Source organism: Cucumis sativus, chromosome 3 (genome assembly GCF_000004075.3).
Source record: "Cucumis sativus cultivar 9930 chromosome 3, Cucumber_9930_V3, whole genome shotgun sequence".
Lineage (NCBI taxonomy): Eukaryota > Viridiplantae > Streptophyta > Magnoliopsida > Cucurbitales > Cucurbitaceae > Cucumis > Cucumis sativus.
This window is the reverse complement of record NC_026657.2, coordinates 29,582,301-29,595,004: the sequence shown is the minus strand read 5'-3', so window position 1 is coordinate 29,595,004 and position 12,704 is coordinate 29,582,301. Positions and strand designations below refer to the sequence as shown.

General features: G+C 32.2%; 2 protein-coding genes across 2 annotated transcripts; both read left to right on the top strand.

The window, feature by feature from the left end:
- The first annotated feature begins 5,169 nt into the window (after positions 1–5,169).
- On the top strand, positions 5,170–8,372 carry LOC101204038 (UDP-glucuronic acid decarboxylase 1). Its single transcript, XM_004137720.3, has 7 exons — positions 5,170–6,032; positions 6,160–6,307; positions 6,406–6,485; positions 6,613–6,696; positions 6,807–6,881; positions 7,404–7,496; positions 7,702–8,372. Exons 1-7 carry the CDS (start codon positions 5,403–5,405, stop codon positions 7,906–7,908), a joined length of 1,317 nt encoding a protein of 438 aa, XP_004137768.1. The 5' UTR covers positions 5,170–5,402; the 3' UTR covers positions 7,909–8,372.
- A 1,898-nt stretch (positions 8,373–10,270) lies between these two features.
- On the top strand, positions 10,271–12,462 carry LOC101206437 (protein SODIUM POTASSIUM ROOT DEFECTIVE 3). The gene is made up of 3 exons (XM_004137730.3): positions 10,271–11,187; positions 11,329–11,404; positions 11,930–12,462. Exons 1-3 carry the CDS (start codon positions 10,558–10,560, stop codon positions 12,148–12,150), a joined length of 927 nt encoding a protein of 308 aa, XP_004137778.1. The 5' UTR covers positions 10,271–10,557; the 3' UTR covers positions 12,151–12,462.
- Positions 12,463–12,704: the final 242 nt, after the last annotated feature.

Below are 12,704 nucleotides of genomic sequence, written 5' to 3'. Positions count from 1 at the left end.
TAATATAATTCGATCTACTAGCTAGCCAATTTAAGAATTACTTAGTGGAAAGGAGTTAATTATTACATTAATTAATTTGATGTTTTAATTCATCTAAACATTGACAATAATTAATGAAATCAAATTGTTTAGATAGGCAAAATGTAATTGCTTTCTTCCAGGAAACTTCATATGATCATGATGGTATGTTTCTACTTCTTTCAATTCAATTTTTAAATTATAATGTAATTTGGATATAAACCAATTAATGCTTTATTTCTTTATTATTTTCACAATAATCCTTTCAATTCATTCATACAATCATACCCTATTGTTGCTTATTATATTTCCCGAACATATCGATATTTTAGGTGTGGTTTGAAGACCATTTGTTGTGAGTGAATTTTATTGTTAAGGTTTTTACCGTTTTAAATAAATTAAGAAAACAAAAACGAGAATCTTTCTTGAAACTTTATGAACTATAAAATGTATTCTATCGAATATTCTATCTATCTATTTATATTTAAATAGTCAAGTAATATTATTTTCAACCTCTCCCAATAATTAAAAATGGATAGTATAGTTTTTTTTCGTGTTTATCAACATCTCTAAATATAATTGATAGTGAACTTAGTGATCTATATGGAAACTAATATCATTAATGGTTACATATTGGGTCCCTTTTTTCAACAAACTAGGGAAAGGGTTTATAATTGAAAAAGAATGAAATTACATTTATTAAATCTTTTTCTACCATCACTTTAAGCCACAAGATTTTGTCTTTTTTTTTTCTTCTTCTTCTTGTGATCTAATGTATTTAAATACAAAGAAAGAAAGAAAAGAAGAAGAAGAAAGAGCCATACAAAGAGATGATAAAATTTCTAAAGCTTTCATGACTTATTTGTAGGTATATTCCCTTGATGTGTCATTAAATGTCATAAAAAATCAAAACAAATCAACATGTAAATGTGACAACACATAGTTTTCTCATTTATTATCATTCATTTCAATCAACATCCTCACCACCTCAATCAATTTCTAGGGTTCCAAATTTTCTTCCTTTGGGAAAAATAGAAGGGAAAACTAAAGGTCACCAACCTCTTTTCTCTCTCCCCCTCACATTCCGTTGAGCAAAAATCTACGTAATATTCAGTAAGGTTTGTCATAACGTGACTCTCTCTAAATAATTATTAGATATGAGTTTGAAATTTTGCACGACTCTAATATAAATACTGAATACATATTCAAAGTACTTTTTCATTCTCTATCGTATACATTATTCAACCTATTATGTTTTGACAAAATATTAGAAGTGCAGTTATTCCACGTTAGACGAGCTCCTAAAAAAGAAGTTTATATATTTAGTTTCAAATTGTCCAAAACACTTTCAAGTCGGACTAGTATGCTAACTTTAGGTTTTTTTTTTTTTTTTTTTTTTTTGTGTATTTAGTTTGAAAGTGAGAGAAAGGACACGTGTGGTACAAATACTTTGAGGAGTACTGCTTTTGTTGTAATTGGGGTCGGGAGTTATTTCTACGTGATTGTAATGATTTTCGCACAAAATGAAAATTTTCAAACTCGTGGTAATTTATTCTTTGAGTTTTGAGTTTGAAATTTTGCATGACTCTTGATATAACTACTGAATACATATTCAAAGTACTTTTTCATTCTCTATCGTATACATTCAACCTATTACGTTTGGGCAAAATATTAGAAATACAGTTGTTCTTCATAAAAAAGAAGTTTATGTCTTTAGTTTCAAATTGTCCAAAAACACTTTCAAGCTCGACCATCATACTAATTTTAGTTTTTTTTTTTTAAAAAAATTTAGTTAAGAGTAAGAGAAAGGGTACACGTGGTAGAAATACCTTGAGGAATACTGCTTCTATTGTAATTGGAGTCGGGAGTTAATTCTACGTGATTGTAATGATTTTTCGCACAAAATGAAAATTTTCAAACCCGTGGTAATTTATTCTTTGAGTTTTGAGTTTTTCCGCTTTAGTTTTATAATGTGATAACAATTTTTTTCTTATAATAAATATCTTTATTGGATTGGTCCGTGTAAGGGTCCCCTTGCCCAAATCTCTTTCTTTCGCTCTCACTCCACAAGAAATTAAAAAAAAAATCTCGGCTAACTAGATCGAGTCCTCTCGATCTCTCTCTCGTTCCTCCTTCGATTTGGAGTCCGCGTGCACGTAATTATGTTCAAATTGAGAAAATATATTTCAAACCTTTTGAAAATTTTTTCCAATGCATGTGTCCAATCGTCCAATTAGGTGGTTGAAAATATCTTGAAACCCCTACCACACATAACATGCAATTACGTAAGTTTTTTGTGATCAAAAGCTAATGAATATATAATTATATTATACACATTTCATCATGGCATGTCCTTAACCATTAATTATTATATTGTTTTGTAATCAATATTTTTTTTAATATAGTTTTAAACCTAAATGAGTTCTTAATTCAAACGGTTATTTCTTTGTGTAATTATCATTAAATTCTTTAATTTCAAACGTGACATTTCTTCAAAACTTTAAACCATTCATTTATAATAAGTCCCTGACCAGGAAAAAAAATATAAAAGGTAATTTTCCATTAAGAAAATCAATTATTATATATATTATGATTCATATTAATTTTCACACACAACCATGAAAATCATACCATAGATTTTTTTTTTCACTAAAATATAATATAGGTTAATTGAGTTATGTCCAACTTGGTAGAAACATGTATTTTTTTTCGATATATAGAGCAAAATAATCAAAGCATTAACTTTCAAGCTAATAGTATAATTTTTATGTCAACTAGACTGTTTTTTTTAAAAAAATAATAATGTTGAAAAATTATTGTAAATGAAATAACTCCTAAAAATATTTACAAAATATAGTCGTGTCTATTAATTAATACATATAAAAGATTTTGTCGTGTGTATTAGTACATAGATAGAAGATATCTCACTGTCGTCGATAGAATTTGAAATTTTGATATATTTTGCAAATATTTCCAACAATTTTTCTATTAATTACAACTATTTGATGCTATTGATTACTAACATGTTTCGTAATCCATTTGTTTTTCGTTTTCGAAAGTTAATCTTGCCCCTAAGATTAGGGAGAAAATTGAAAATGAAAAAAAAAAAGTTAAAAAAGATATATTTTGTTTTTAAGAAACTTAAAACAAAATAAGTTATGGAAGGTTTTTGTTTCTAATAACCAAAATTTCAAAAACAGATTTTAAAAAACATAAAAAAAAAAAACAAAAAACAAATAAGTAATCATTTATGTATCTAAAATTTAGGAGAAATTTCTCAGCTATTTCCCCTATCGTTTTCTTTCATTTTCATTTTTTCCTTTTTAGTCGTTGTCAAAATATGATTGTGGTCTTATAATATATTTCTAATTTATTGATCTATTTTAGTCAACATTTTCTATGGAACATAACAATAACAATACTCACAATGGAAACATTGAATCAACTAAAAATAAATTAGATTCTTAAGCATATTCAAAACAATACCTTAAATGTTATAATACTTAAATTTCGATTTTTAGAAATTACGTGGATTTTATAGTTTTAATTTTTTTTATTTATTTCAGAATTGAATTGGAAATGCTCCATTTAAAGAATTTTAAATTTTATATAGTTCAAAATAAAAGGAAAAAATTGCTAAAATCACACAAATAAATAAAACGAAAATTTTTTCCTATGGAGATTGAGATTGGGGAAGGAGACGGGAAAGCCTTCCCTATCCCCCGTTTGTTTCTTTGGAATTAAATTTTCATTTTTGTTACCATATTACACTGAAATTACAACTATATCCCTCAGTTGGTGCGCATAGCCCACGTTTGTATTGTCAAACTAGAGGGCATAAAAGTCAAAATAACACGTGGGAGAGCGAAAAACACAAATGATTTGATATTTTTGAAATTTAACCCTTCAATTTTATGACATTTTCAATACTGCCCTCGATTCTATTTATTTTCAAAGTTAATTATTTAAATATAGTTTTGTTTCTTTTCTTCTTCTTTTTTCCCCCATTTTTTAAAAGTTTCAACTATGTAATTAAATTTTGAACTTTGAAATTACAATATCAAACACATCATACGAAACCAATTTTTAAATTGAATCAATTTTAACTTTAAATCTTTAATCTCATCAAATTGAAGAAAAAATTACATAAATGTTCGGAAATGAATCTTAAAGGTGATTAGATTTCAACCATCTTATAAACTTTCTCCTCAAGTATGGTTAAAAGACTCTTATGTCATCAAAAAATTGCAAGAGATGATTAGAATATGAAATTAATAAAATTCTAAAGAAAAACAACGTTACTATATACTTTTGAGTAGAAATTTAAAATTTTGAGAAAAAATTATTTAGCTATTAATTAGTGTATTGGTCAAACTTATTTATGTTCGAATGAATGAAGTGAATGAATTGATTAGGATGTTTACGCATGTTTTAATTAAATTCAAATTAAGGGTTTCAATTGAAAGTTTAAATTGAAATGAATACAATGCAAGTGATTTAATGTCACAATTGATTTCCTTTCCTGAGATGATATTAACTTGTGATAGGATTGGGCTTGGTTGTAGTTGGGACAAACCTTTGGGGCATGGGCTTGTTTGGGCCTAATCTGGAATTCAAGCCCAATTTATTTATTAAACATTGATGTAATTAAGCTAATTTAGGCCTCGAGCCATGGAGTATGTTTTCTTGACTCTAGCAAGCCCAAATTATTTGTATAAATTTAGACTAATTTAGACTTTGAGCTTTGGATTCAATATTTGACAAAGCTAATTGGTATCGGCAAATTTCATCAAGAAAATATGTCCCATCGTTTGGATGTGCCATCTTTATAATATTCATTTGGTTCCTAAGTATTAATAGTTTACTTATTTACCCTTGAACTTTTATTAATGCTCATTTTGGAATTTGACATGAATTAATTTTAAATAATTAGGATGTGTAATAGTTAATTTATTTTTAAAATGATTGAAAATGAATTTATAAACATGAATTGATTTTTTTAATTTAGGTAAAATTTGTAAATATTTTCAAGTTTTTAATTTATAAAATTTCTTCATAAATGTTTTGAGAAAAAGTGGTAAAAAATAGAAGGAAAAATTGGCCTAAAAAGGAGTTGGAAAGTTTTGTAAGGGAGGGGTAATTCGGTCCAAACGTGGATTTTAGGGTATTGAACAAAAATTTACAATTCGCAGATCCTTTAATCCGTTTCGGTTGGGAAATTCTGGCGATCTCTCAGGTCTCTAATGGTTCAAATTCCATCTTAATTTTCACAAAATTTCAACTTTTCATCCGAATTCTCACTACCAAAATCCAAATTCCACTCGTTTACTTCTTGATCTCTGATATCATACAGAAATTGCGGTGAAACCACCCATCACACAGCAATGCAGAGCATCAAACAGCTCCATAAGCAATCCAGCATTAATCACCGGCGGGATGAAGAGGTTCCGCCAGTTCCGACATCGCCGTATTCCCCAAAAGCTCTCAAACACCCCAGATCTCTCCCCAGATCCATCAACTATCTTTTCAGAGAGCAGAGACTTCTCTTTGTTTTTGTCGGCATTTTGATTGGCTCTACCTTCTTCATCCTTCAGCCCTCCTTGTCCCGTATTGGCCCTTCTGAAGCTGGGTCTGCAATTCGCAGATCGTTTGCAACAGGTTTGACGAGCAGGGACCAGGTTTCAGGGTCGGGGATATATGGATTTGGGAAAACGGGGGGCAGAGTTCCCGTCGGTATTGGGCGGCGAAGGTTGAGGATTGTTGTCACTGGTGGAGCTGGATTTGTGGGAAGTCATCTTGTGGATAAGTTAATTGAAAGAGGGGATGATGTGATTGTTATTGATAACTTCTTCACTGGTAGAAAGGATAATTTGGTGCATCATCTGGGAAATCCTCGATTCGAGCTGATTCGACATGATGTGGTTGAGCCAATTCTTTTAGAGGTGGATCAAATCTACCACTTGGCATGTCCAGCATCTCCTGTTCATTACAAGTACAATCCTGTCAAGACTATCATATCCTTTTTCCAGTAGTTCCATTTTCAGATTCTTGCTTCTTGTGTTAGCTTTCATTGAATTTAGGAAGAAATTTTGCTGTTAGAATTATTGTGTTTTTGCCTGGATATCCTTAACCAATTATCACAAGACAAATGTAATGGGTACCTTGAATATGCTTGGCCTGGCAAAGAGAATTGGGGCTAGATTTCTACTCACCAGTACTAGTGAAGTTTACGGTGATCCACTTGAGCATCCTCAGAAGGAAACATACTGGGGAAATGTAAACCCTATAGGTAAAGTGTAGTTTTGATAAATACCACAAGCATTTTATACAATATAGGTTTAAGATATTCAACAACCCAATTTTAAGAAATTTTTTTGTAATTCTTAGGGGAAAGAAGCTGCTATGATGAAGGAAAGAGAACAGCTGAAACCTTAACCATGGATTATCATAGAGGTGCTGAAGTCGAGGTAATCACTGACTTTTAGTTTTATTCCATTAGTTTCTGAAGAAAAGGGATTGCTGTATTCTTTATAAGGATCAATCTCTTGTAGCTTTCTGATTCATTTGACAATTGGCGAGATTTTCTTTTTGCAGGTTCGAATTGCTCGCATTTTTAACACATATGGACCCCGTATGTGTTTAGATGATGGGCGTGTTGTCAGCAATTTTGTTGCACAGGTTAACATCTGATTTGATTTTTCCCCTTCCCCTATTTAAGATTTTCATTTGGGAATTTATTGTGATCAATGCTTAAAATATATTTTCTAATTCTCTTAGTAAATTTTCAGGCTATTCGGAAACAACCATTGACTGTTTACGGTGATGGAAAACAAACACGGAGCTTTCAATATGTCTCTGACTTGGTATGTCATATTGATTTTTGTAATTTCTCTACTGAATCTTTGTCTGACTGGCAGTGGTAACACTAAAAGATATTATTGATGCTTTTGCATTCTTCCGACTTCATGTGAGTCAAAAACTCTGGATTGCCTTACCCTTGTTGGATGACTATATATTGTCATTCTAGTTAATATGCTTTAAGATCTTCTGCATTTCATTGAACGCATTAGCATTCTTCAGCCAATTACGTTGATTTCATATTTCAAGTGGAAATGTGAACGCACAAACAGGAAGATTTAAGACAGCTCTGAAAAATTAGTCTGTAATTTACGACCAGTTACATCTTGTTTTATTCTTTGGATGTAAATTTGTGAAGATTGATGCTTGTAATTATTCATTTGATTTGTTATTTCTGTGGTTACTACATACTATATATGTATGTAAGGGCATCAATTGAAAGAGGCAGCTCAACTTCTAAAATAAAGCATTGTATCATGATTTAACGAATCCAAACTGAAGGTCTTGATAATAATCTCCAATGATAGGTTAATGGACTGGTGGCACTCATGGAAGGTGAACATGTAGGACCTTTCAACTTGGGTAATCCAGGAGAGTTTACCATGATGGAGCTGGCCCAGGTTTGTCTTTCTAATTGACTCATTGATATAAATAACAACAAATTTTCAGGTCATTTCATGATCCATAAATAGGGGCTTTGAGTAATATGTTCTTTGTTGCAAGTCAAGCTCTGCCCGAGTATTTCATGCCCACTCCTCACTGAGAGAGAGAGGATGAGAAACAGAGTTGCAACAATTTCAAAATTTTCTTTTCCTGTTTGTATAGGTTGTCAAAGAAACTATAGATCCAAGTGCAACAATAGAGTTTAGACCAAATACTGCCGATGATCCTCACAAGAGAAAACCTGATATTAGCAAAGCAAAGTCATTACTCAACTGGGAACCCAAAATCTCACTAAGAGAAGGACTGCCTCTCATGGTGAGTGACTTCCAGAAGCGCATTTTGAATGAAGACGAAGGTAAAGGTTACTAATGACGAAAATTACAAGGAATGAAACAAGTATGTATAGTGAGAAGCAACTGAATCTAGTTGATTCATTCATTCATTGTCCAAATATCCTCTAAGTTCATCTTCATCCCACTATAGGAACATATAAAGATTTTTGCTCTTGATCACAAAGCGTGAGTGCCACATCCCTATTTATTTCTGTTCTTTTCAATGCGTTTTATCCATTAGATTGTGCTGCTGGTGAAAAGGTCCTTTAGGCCACATTTTTTGTTTCCTTGACCCAGCATATGATTAGGCTACCTGAAGTTTGGTTGTTAGAAACAGCCCAATCTGTTTGTATGGGCTTTCAGTGTCCTCTTTATCTCTGGGCTTGTCATTTTTACTTGCCCCATTACACTACATATATGTATCCATCCAAATAAACATCACATACATATATTGTATTTGTCGATATGAATCATATGATGGTGTGGAACTGTTTCCTTAAACTGCTGCTGTGGTTGGTGCTAGTAGGTAAGTAGTTGAATTTCTTCAATGAAAAGATAGCGAATTCTTATAGAGCTTTTGTTTTAAACTTCCCATAATGATGAATGATATATTGTTTCAAAATCATCATACATATCGACTATAGAACCCTGTTGAATAAGTGAAACAACCACAAGTTATTAACTTATTTACTAAGCCTGGCTGCAGCATATGCTTTGGTTCTTCCAGTTTGGAAGCTAACTTTTATATAGAAATTAAAATTTTGGTTTGAATAAGATCTTTAATTTTATTTTCTCTTACTTAAAGTTTTTAAAAAAATCCAGCTATAACCTGTCCTGAGGACTAGGGAGCAATTAACATGAAGTCATGTCGCAATTGTTTTCAAGAAAGTGATTATTTCACTATGTTTCTACAACTCTTACCGAATTGAGTGTGAGTTCAAAGAGAAGTTATACTTGCCATGCCATGATACATATCTCTTTTCTTGACAATTTACTGTTCTTGGATAAATGGAAAAAAAAAAACGACTTTAGATGATTGGACACTTCGGGATCTGATTCCAAAGCATTCTAGAGATCCCTTTGTTTCATGTACAAGAATCCAATTCTATCCAAAAGAAAGAACAGATTCCAATCCCCTCCCCCACAGAAAAAGGTACAGAAAATGGAACAAATTTTAGAAAGGGTTTAAGTTTTTGAAACAACACCATTCTACATTCTATGTAGACCATCCATCTTTGTATAATTTGTACATTTGACTTTTTCTGCATTATGCTATATACAAAGTCAAAGCAGAAGTGTTCTTCCTAAAAAAAATGTAACTACATGTCCACCAGCTGCCTAAAATTATTGATTTGATATTTCTTATAATTACAACTCAAAATGATGAAATGTGTTAATAAGCGAGATTTTGCATAAACGACTTCGATTATTATCAGATTACACACCTTTATTTATTAGTATAATTTGCATGTTACCTCTTCCAAAAATAAATTTAGGCTAAAATAACTGTCAATATTTTTTTTTTTGTCTTCACGATATGTGAATTGAAAAATTGAACTATATTAGTTGAACTAAGTTCATTCTGACCATGATTTCGGAGGAAAAAAACAAGAAATGGTAAAAGAATAAAGTGGACCAAAGTGTAGGTTCGCATTGAATGAAATGTAAGAGAGAAAGAACATAAGGACTTGATTTGATTAGAGGCTTTAACTATTGGTAAAAATGGGTTGGCCTAAATGTAAAGAAAATAGGCAAAAAGAAAGAAACAAACCAATTCTATCAGCATCTGATTCCCATAATTAGCTACTGAAAGGAAATTCCATGGCTTTGGCTTCATATTAGAAAAACAAAGAAGAACAAAAGTAGCTTTGAGATTAATACTTTTCAACATCCAAAAAGAAAAAGGATTTACTAACAAATTGGTACAACTTCTAAAATCCTTGTAATTCTTATTCTTTTAAGTGATTATCCCCTCTCTTTTGTATTACAATCCCCATTTATGAGATTTGACCTTCATTTTCTTTTCTGATGGGAAAGAACTAAGTTTTATGTTGCTCTGAGTTTGATTGAATCTTCTGATTATTCAGAGGAAACTAATGCCTGATAACGGATTCATTAAAACGTCGATCAACATGTCGAAAAACATATCTAGAGAAAATCTATATGAGTTTTTTTTACTGAATGTATGATGTTGAAAGAAGATGAATTTACAGACTGCTGTGGTAGAGCATTAAACATGGGAATTGAATTTTTCTGTAAATTTCATCAGAAAAGTTTTCATTGAATAAAGACATGAATTTGTTGGACATATCAAATAAATTCTGAAGGCTCTGGCTGATAGAAAAGATTGTAGTTCCCTGTTACAATTTTACATGTTTTTCTTTTCAGTTGGAGGGCTCTGACTGCGTTATTTATGAATCTTAGCCAATAAAAGTGGTCTCAATATTTTTCAAAATGTAATAAGAAGAATCAAACTCTCTCTCTCTCTCTCTCTCTCGCTTCTCTCTCTCTGAGCTTAAAACTAGAAAAGAACAATGGCCTATCTGTAAAAGCTTTCATTTCTCTCTCTTCCCATAGGTTCAGATTCTCCCAGCCATACCATTTCTCTCTTTTTTTCTCTCATAAATCATTGCCAAAAGATGGATGGCATAGATATATTCTATGTATACCAAGCCTCGATAGCCATATGAACTCAAGCATGGAAATTGAGCAAGCCTCTTCATCTTCATCGTCCTCTTCCTACCCTTCCTCGCCCGTTATTCAGCTCGGTGGACGTGCTCTCGATCGTCACAATCCCATCATCTGTGATGGAAGAAGAAACATTACTGCCCCAAATACTCTATTAACACCTCCACGAGAATTTTCTCGACCACCTTTTAGTCCCCAACCTCACCATCATCAACTCACAAAGAGCAAGAAAACCTCTTCAAAAGCCAATAGAAAAACCAAGAACAAAATCCCATTTGTGAAACATGAAGATGAAGAGAAGGAAAGTTCTGACAGTCTTCCATCTACTGATTTTTTGAAGAAGAGCTCCTTCATTCCCACTGATATTGTTACAAGGAGCTTTGCTAAATTGAGTGATTTGGTCGCTCCTCCTCCTCCTCCGCCCTTGGTTGGATCATCTAGGTACCTACTTGAAAGTGATACACAATCACAATTTTTCGACGAGTTGCCGGAGATCGACCCTGTTTATGATATCAACCCGGTTGATGATAACAAAGAACTCAAAACTGAGGTAAATCAAGATGAGTCTACTTCTTCAACAACTCAACCAACATTGTCTGAGGAGCCCAAACCAACTCCAACCAAACAGGTTTGCCACTTTGCTAGACCTTTTAGTGATAAAGAACATGATTATGGAGGATAAAAAAAACAATGCAACTACTTTTAACATTCTATAAGGTAAATGGCTGTCTTTTTCAATGGAAATGTTTGGTTTTGGTTTTGTTTGTAGGTTGTGGTGTTGATGGTGTCACTGCACTGTAAAGGTTGTGAAGGGAAAGTTAGGAAACATCTTTCAAAAATGGAAGGTAAGTTGTAGCCTCCTTAAAGAATGTGTTTGACATTTTCTTTGGCCCTTTTGATAACACTTTGTAAAAACTGCTACCTCTTCAGACATGTTCTTAGACATCCATTCTTAATCTTTCTTTTCTTTCTAAGGATTTGGATCTTTTACCTAAAGAAAAACAAAATTATCCCTTGACATGATTGAGTATGAGTATTGTATTGGTTCAAAAGTTTATTACAACAAATATATGTTATGATAAAGGAGTTCTTAACCCAAAATGTGATATGAAAGTTAAGGTTATGTTAGTAATTAGCTAGGAAGTTTGTCGTACTTGTTGATTATAAGAAGAAAGTGAAGAGAATGAACAAGATACACAATACTGTAGTGAGTGAATTCGGCTTGGAGAGTAATTCTAAGATTGGGAGGATCCAAGTACATCGAAAACTTGTTTATCTTGTTAGGTTGGCTACTGGTTATATTTCAATAAATTTGGGTTCTATCAAAATACTGAGCATAAGAAAGATTTAACTTTAAATTTTGGAAGCAGGAGTTACATCCTTCAAGATAGACTATGCAGCAAAAAAAGTGACAATAGAAGGAGATGTAACACCGGTGGGAGTTTTAGCAAGTGTATCAAAGCTAAAGCATGCAAAGTTTTGGACTTCTCAACCACCAACTCCACCGCCGCCCCAGTCACCGGTATCCACCTCGTTGACTGTGGCTTCAACATCAGCCACGACAGAAGAAATGCTAGAAAAACAGCTTTGATTAATCATATCTTATGATTAAAAAAGAAGTTTGAGTTTACTGTACATCTAGTTTAAAACTGGACTCTGATGCTTTCATAGATGGAAAAAGTTGGGATTGTAGAGCATGCTGTTGAGAAGTTTCAAGTTTTAATTCTCTTTTCCTTTGTTACTTTTGAAGTTTTAAGCTTTAAGTAAGGAAAAGAGTGGCATCTTTCTAGCAAAACTATTGAGAAAGAGAACCAATATCCTATTTTTAAAAGAAAGGGAATTGGATTCCCCATAACAATGTCTTGCTGTAATACAAAACAACCATGCCTTTTCTGTTCCCAAAGCCTTTGTTATCGATGAGGTTTGTCTTTCTCCAAAAATATTCCATAGAATGTGGCTTTTGGAAGCTGTTCAAACCTTGGTAAGAGTAAAGTTTCAGCCTAAATGATTAAACCCAAATTACATTGTAAGTTTATTACATAAGATTATTTAGCTCCTGTAATTTAAAAAGGAAAATTGTCTAGACACTAAGCAAAACTACATCTAACACCCCACTGCATGATCCATAAGTAATAAACAATTTAG

What these genes read in the sequence shown, in the direction of transcription:
- LOC101204038 (XM_004137720.3), top strand. Translation starts at nt 5,403, where the DNA reads ATGCAGAGCATCAAACAGCTCCATAAGCAATCCAGCATTAATCACCGG. An exon ending in ATAGAGGTGCTGAAGTCGAG is followed by an intron (nt 6,486 to 6,612) that starts GTAATCACTGAC and finishes TTCTTTTTGCAG; the next exon opens with GTTCGAATTGCTCGCATTTT. An exon ending in CCATGATGGAGCTGGCCCAG is followed by an intron (nt 7,497 to 7,701) that starts GTTTGTCTTTCT and finishes CTGTTTGTATAG; the next exon opens with GTTGTCAAAGAAACTATAGA.
- LOC101206437 (XM_004137730.3), top strand. Translation starts at nt 10,558, where the DNA reads ATGAACTCAAGCATGGAAATTGAGCAAGCCTCTTCATCTTCATCGTCC. An exon ending in AACCAACTCCAACCAAACAG is followed by an intron (nt 11,188 to 11,328) that starts GTTTGCCACTTT and finishes TTTTGTTTGTAG; the next exon opens with GTTGTGGTGTTGATGGTGTC. An exon ending in ACATCTTTCAAAAATGGAAG is followed by an intron (nt 11,405 to 11,929) that starts GTAAGTTGTAGC and finishes TTTTGGAAGCAG; the next exon opens with GAGTTACATCCTTCAAGATA.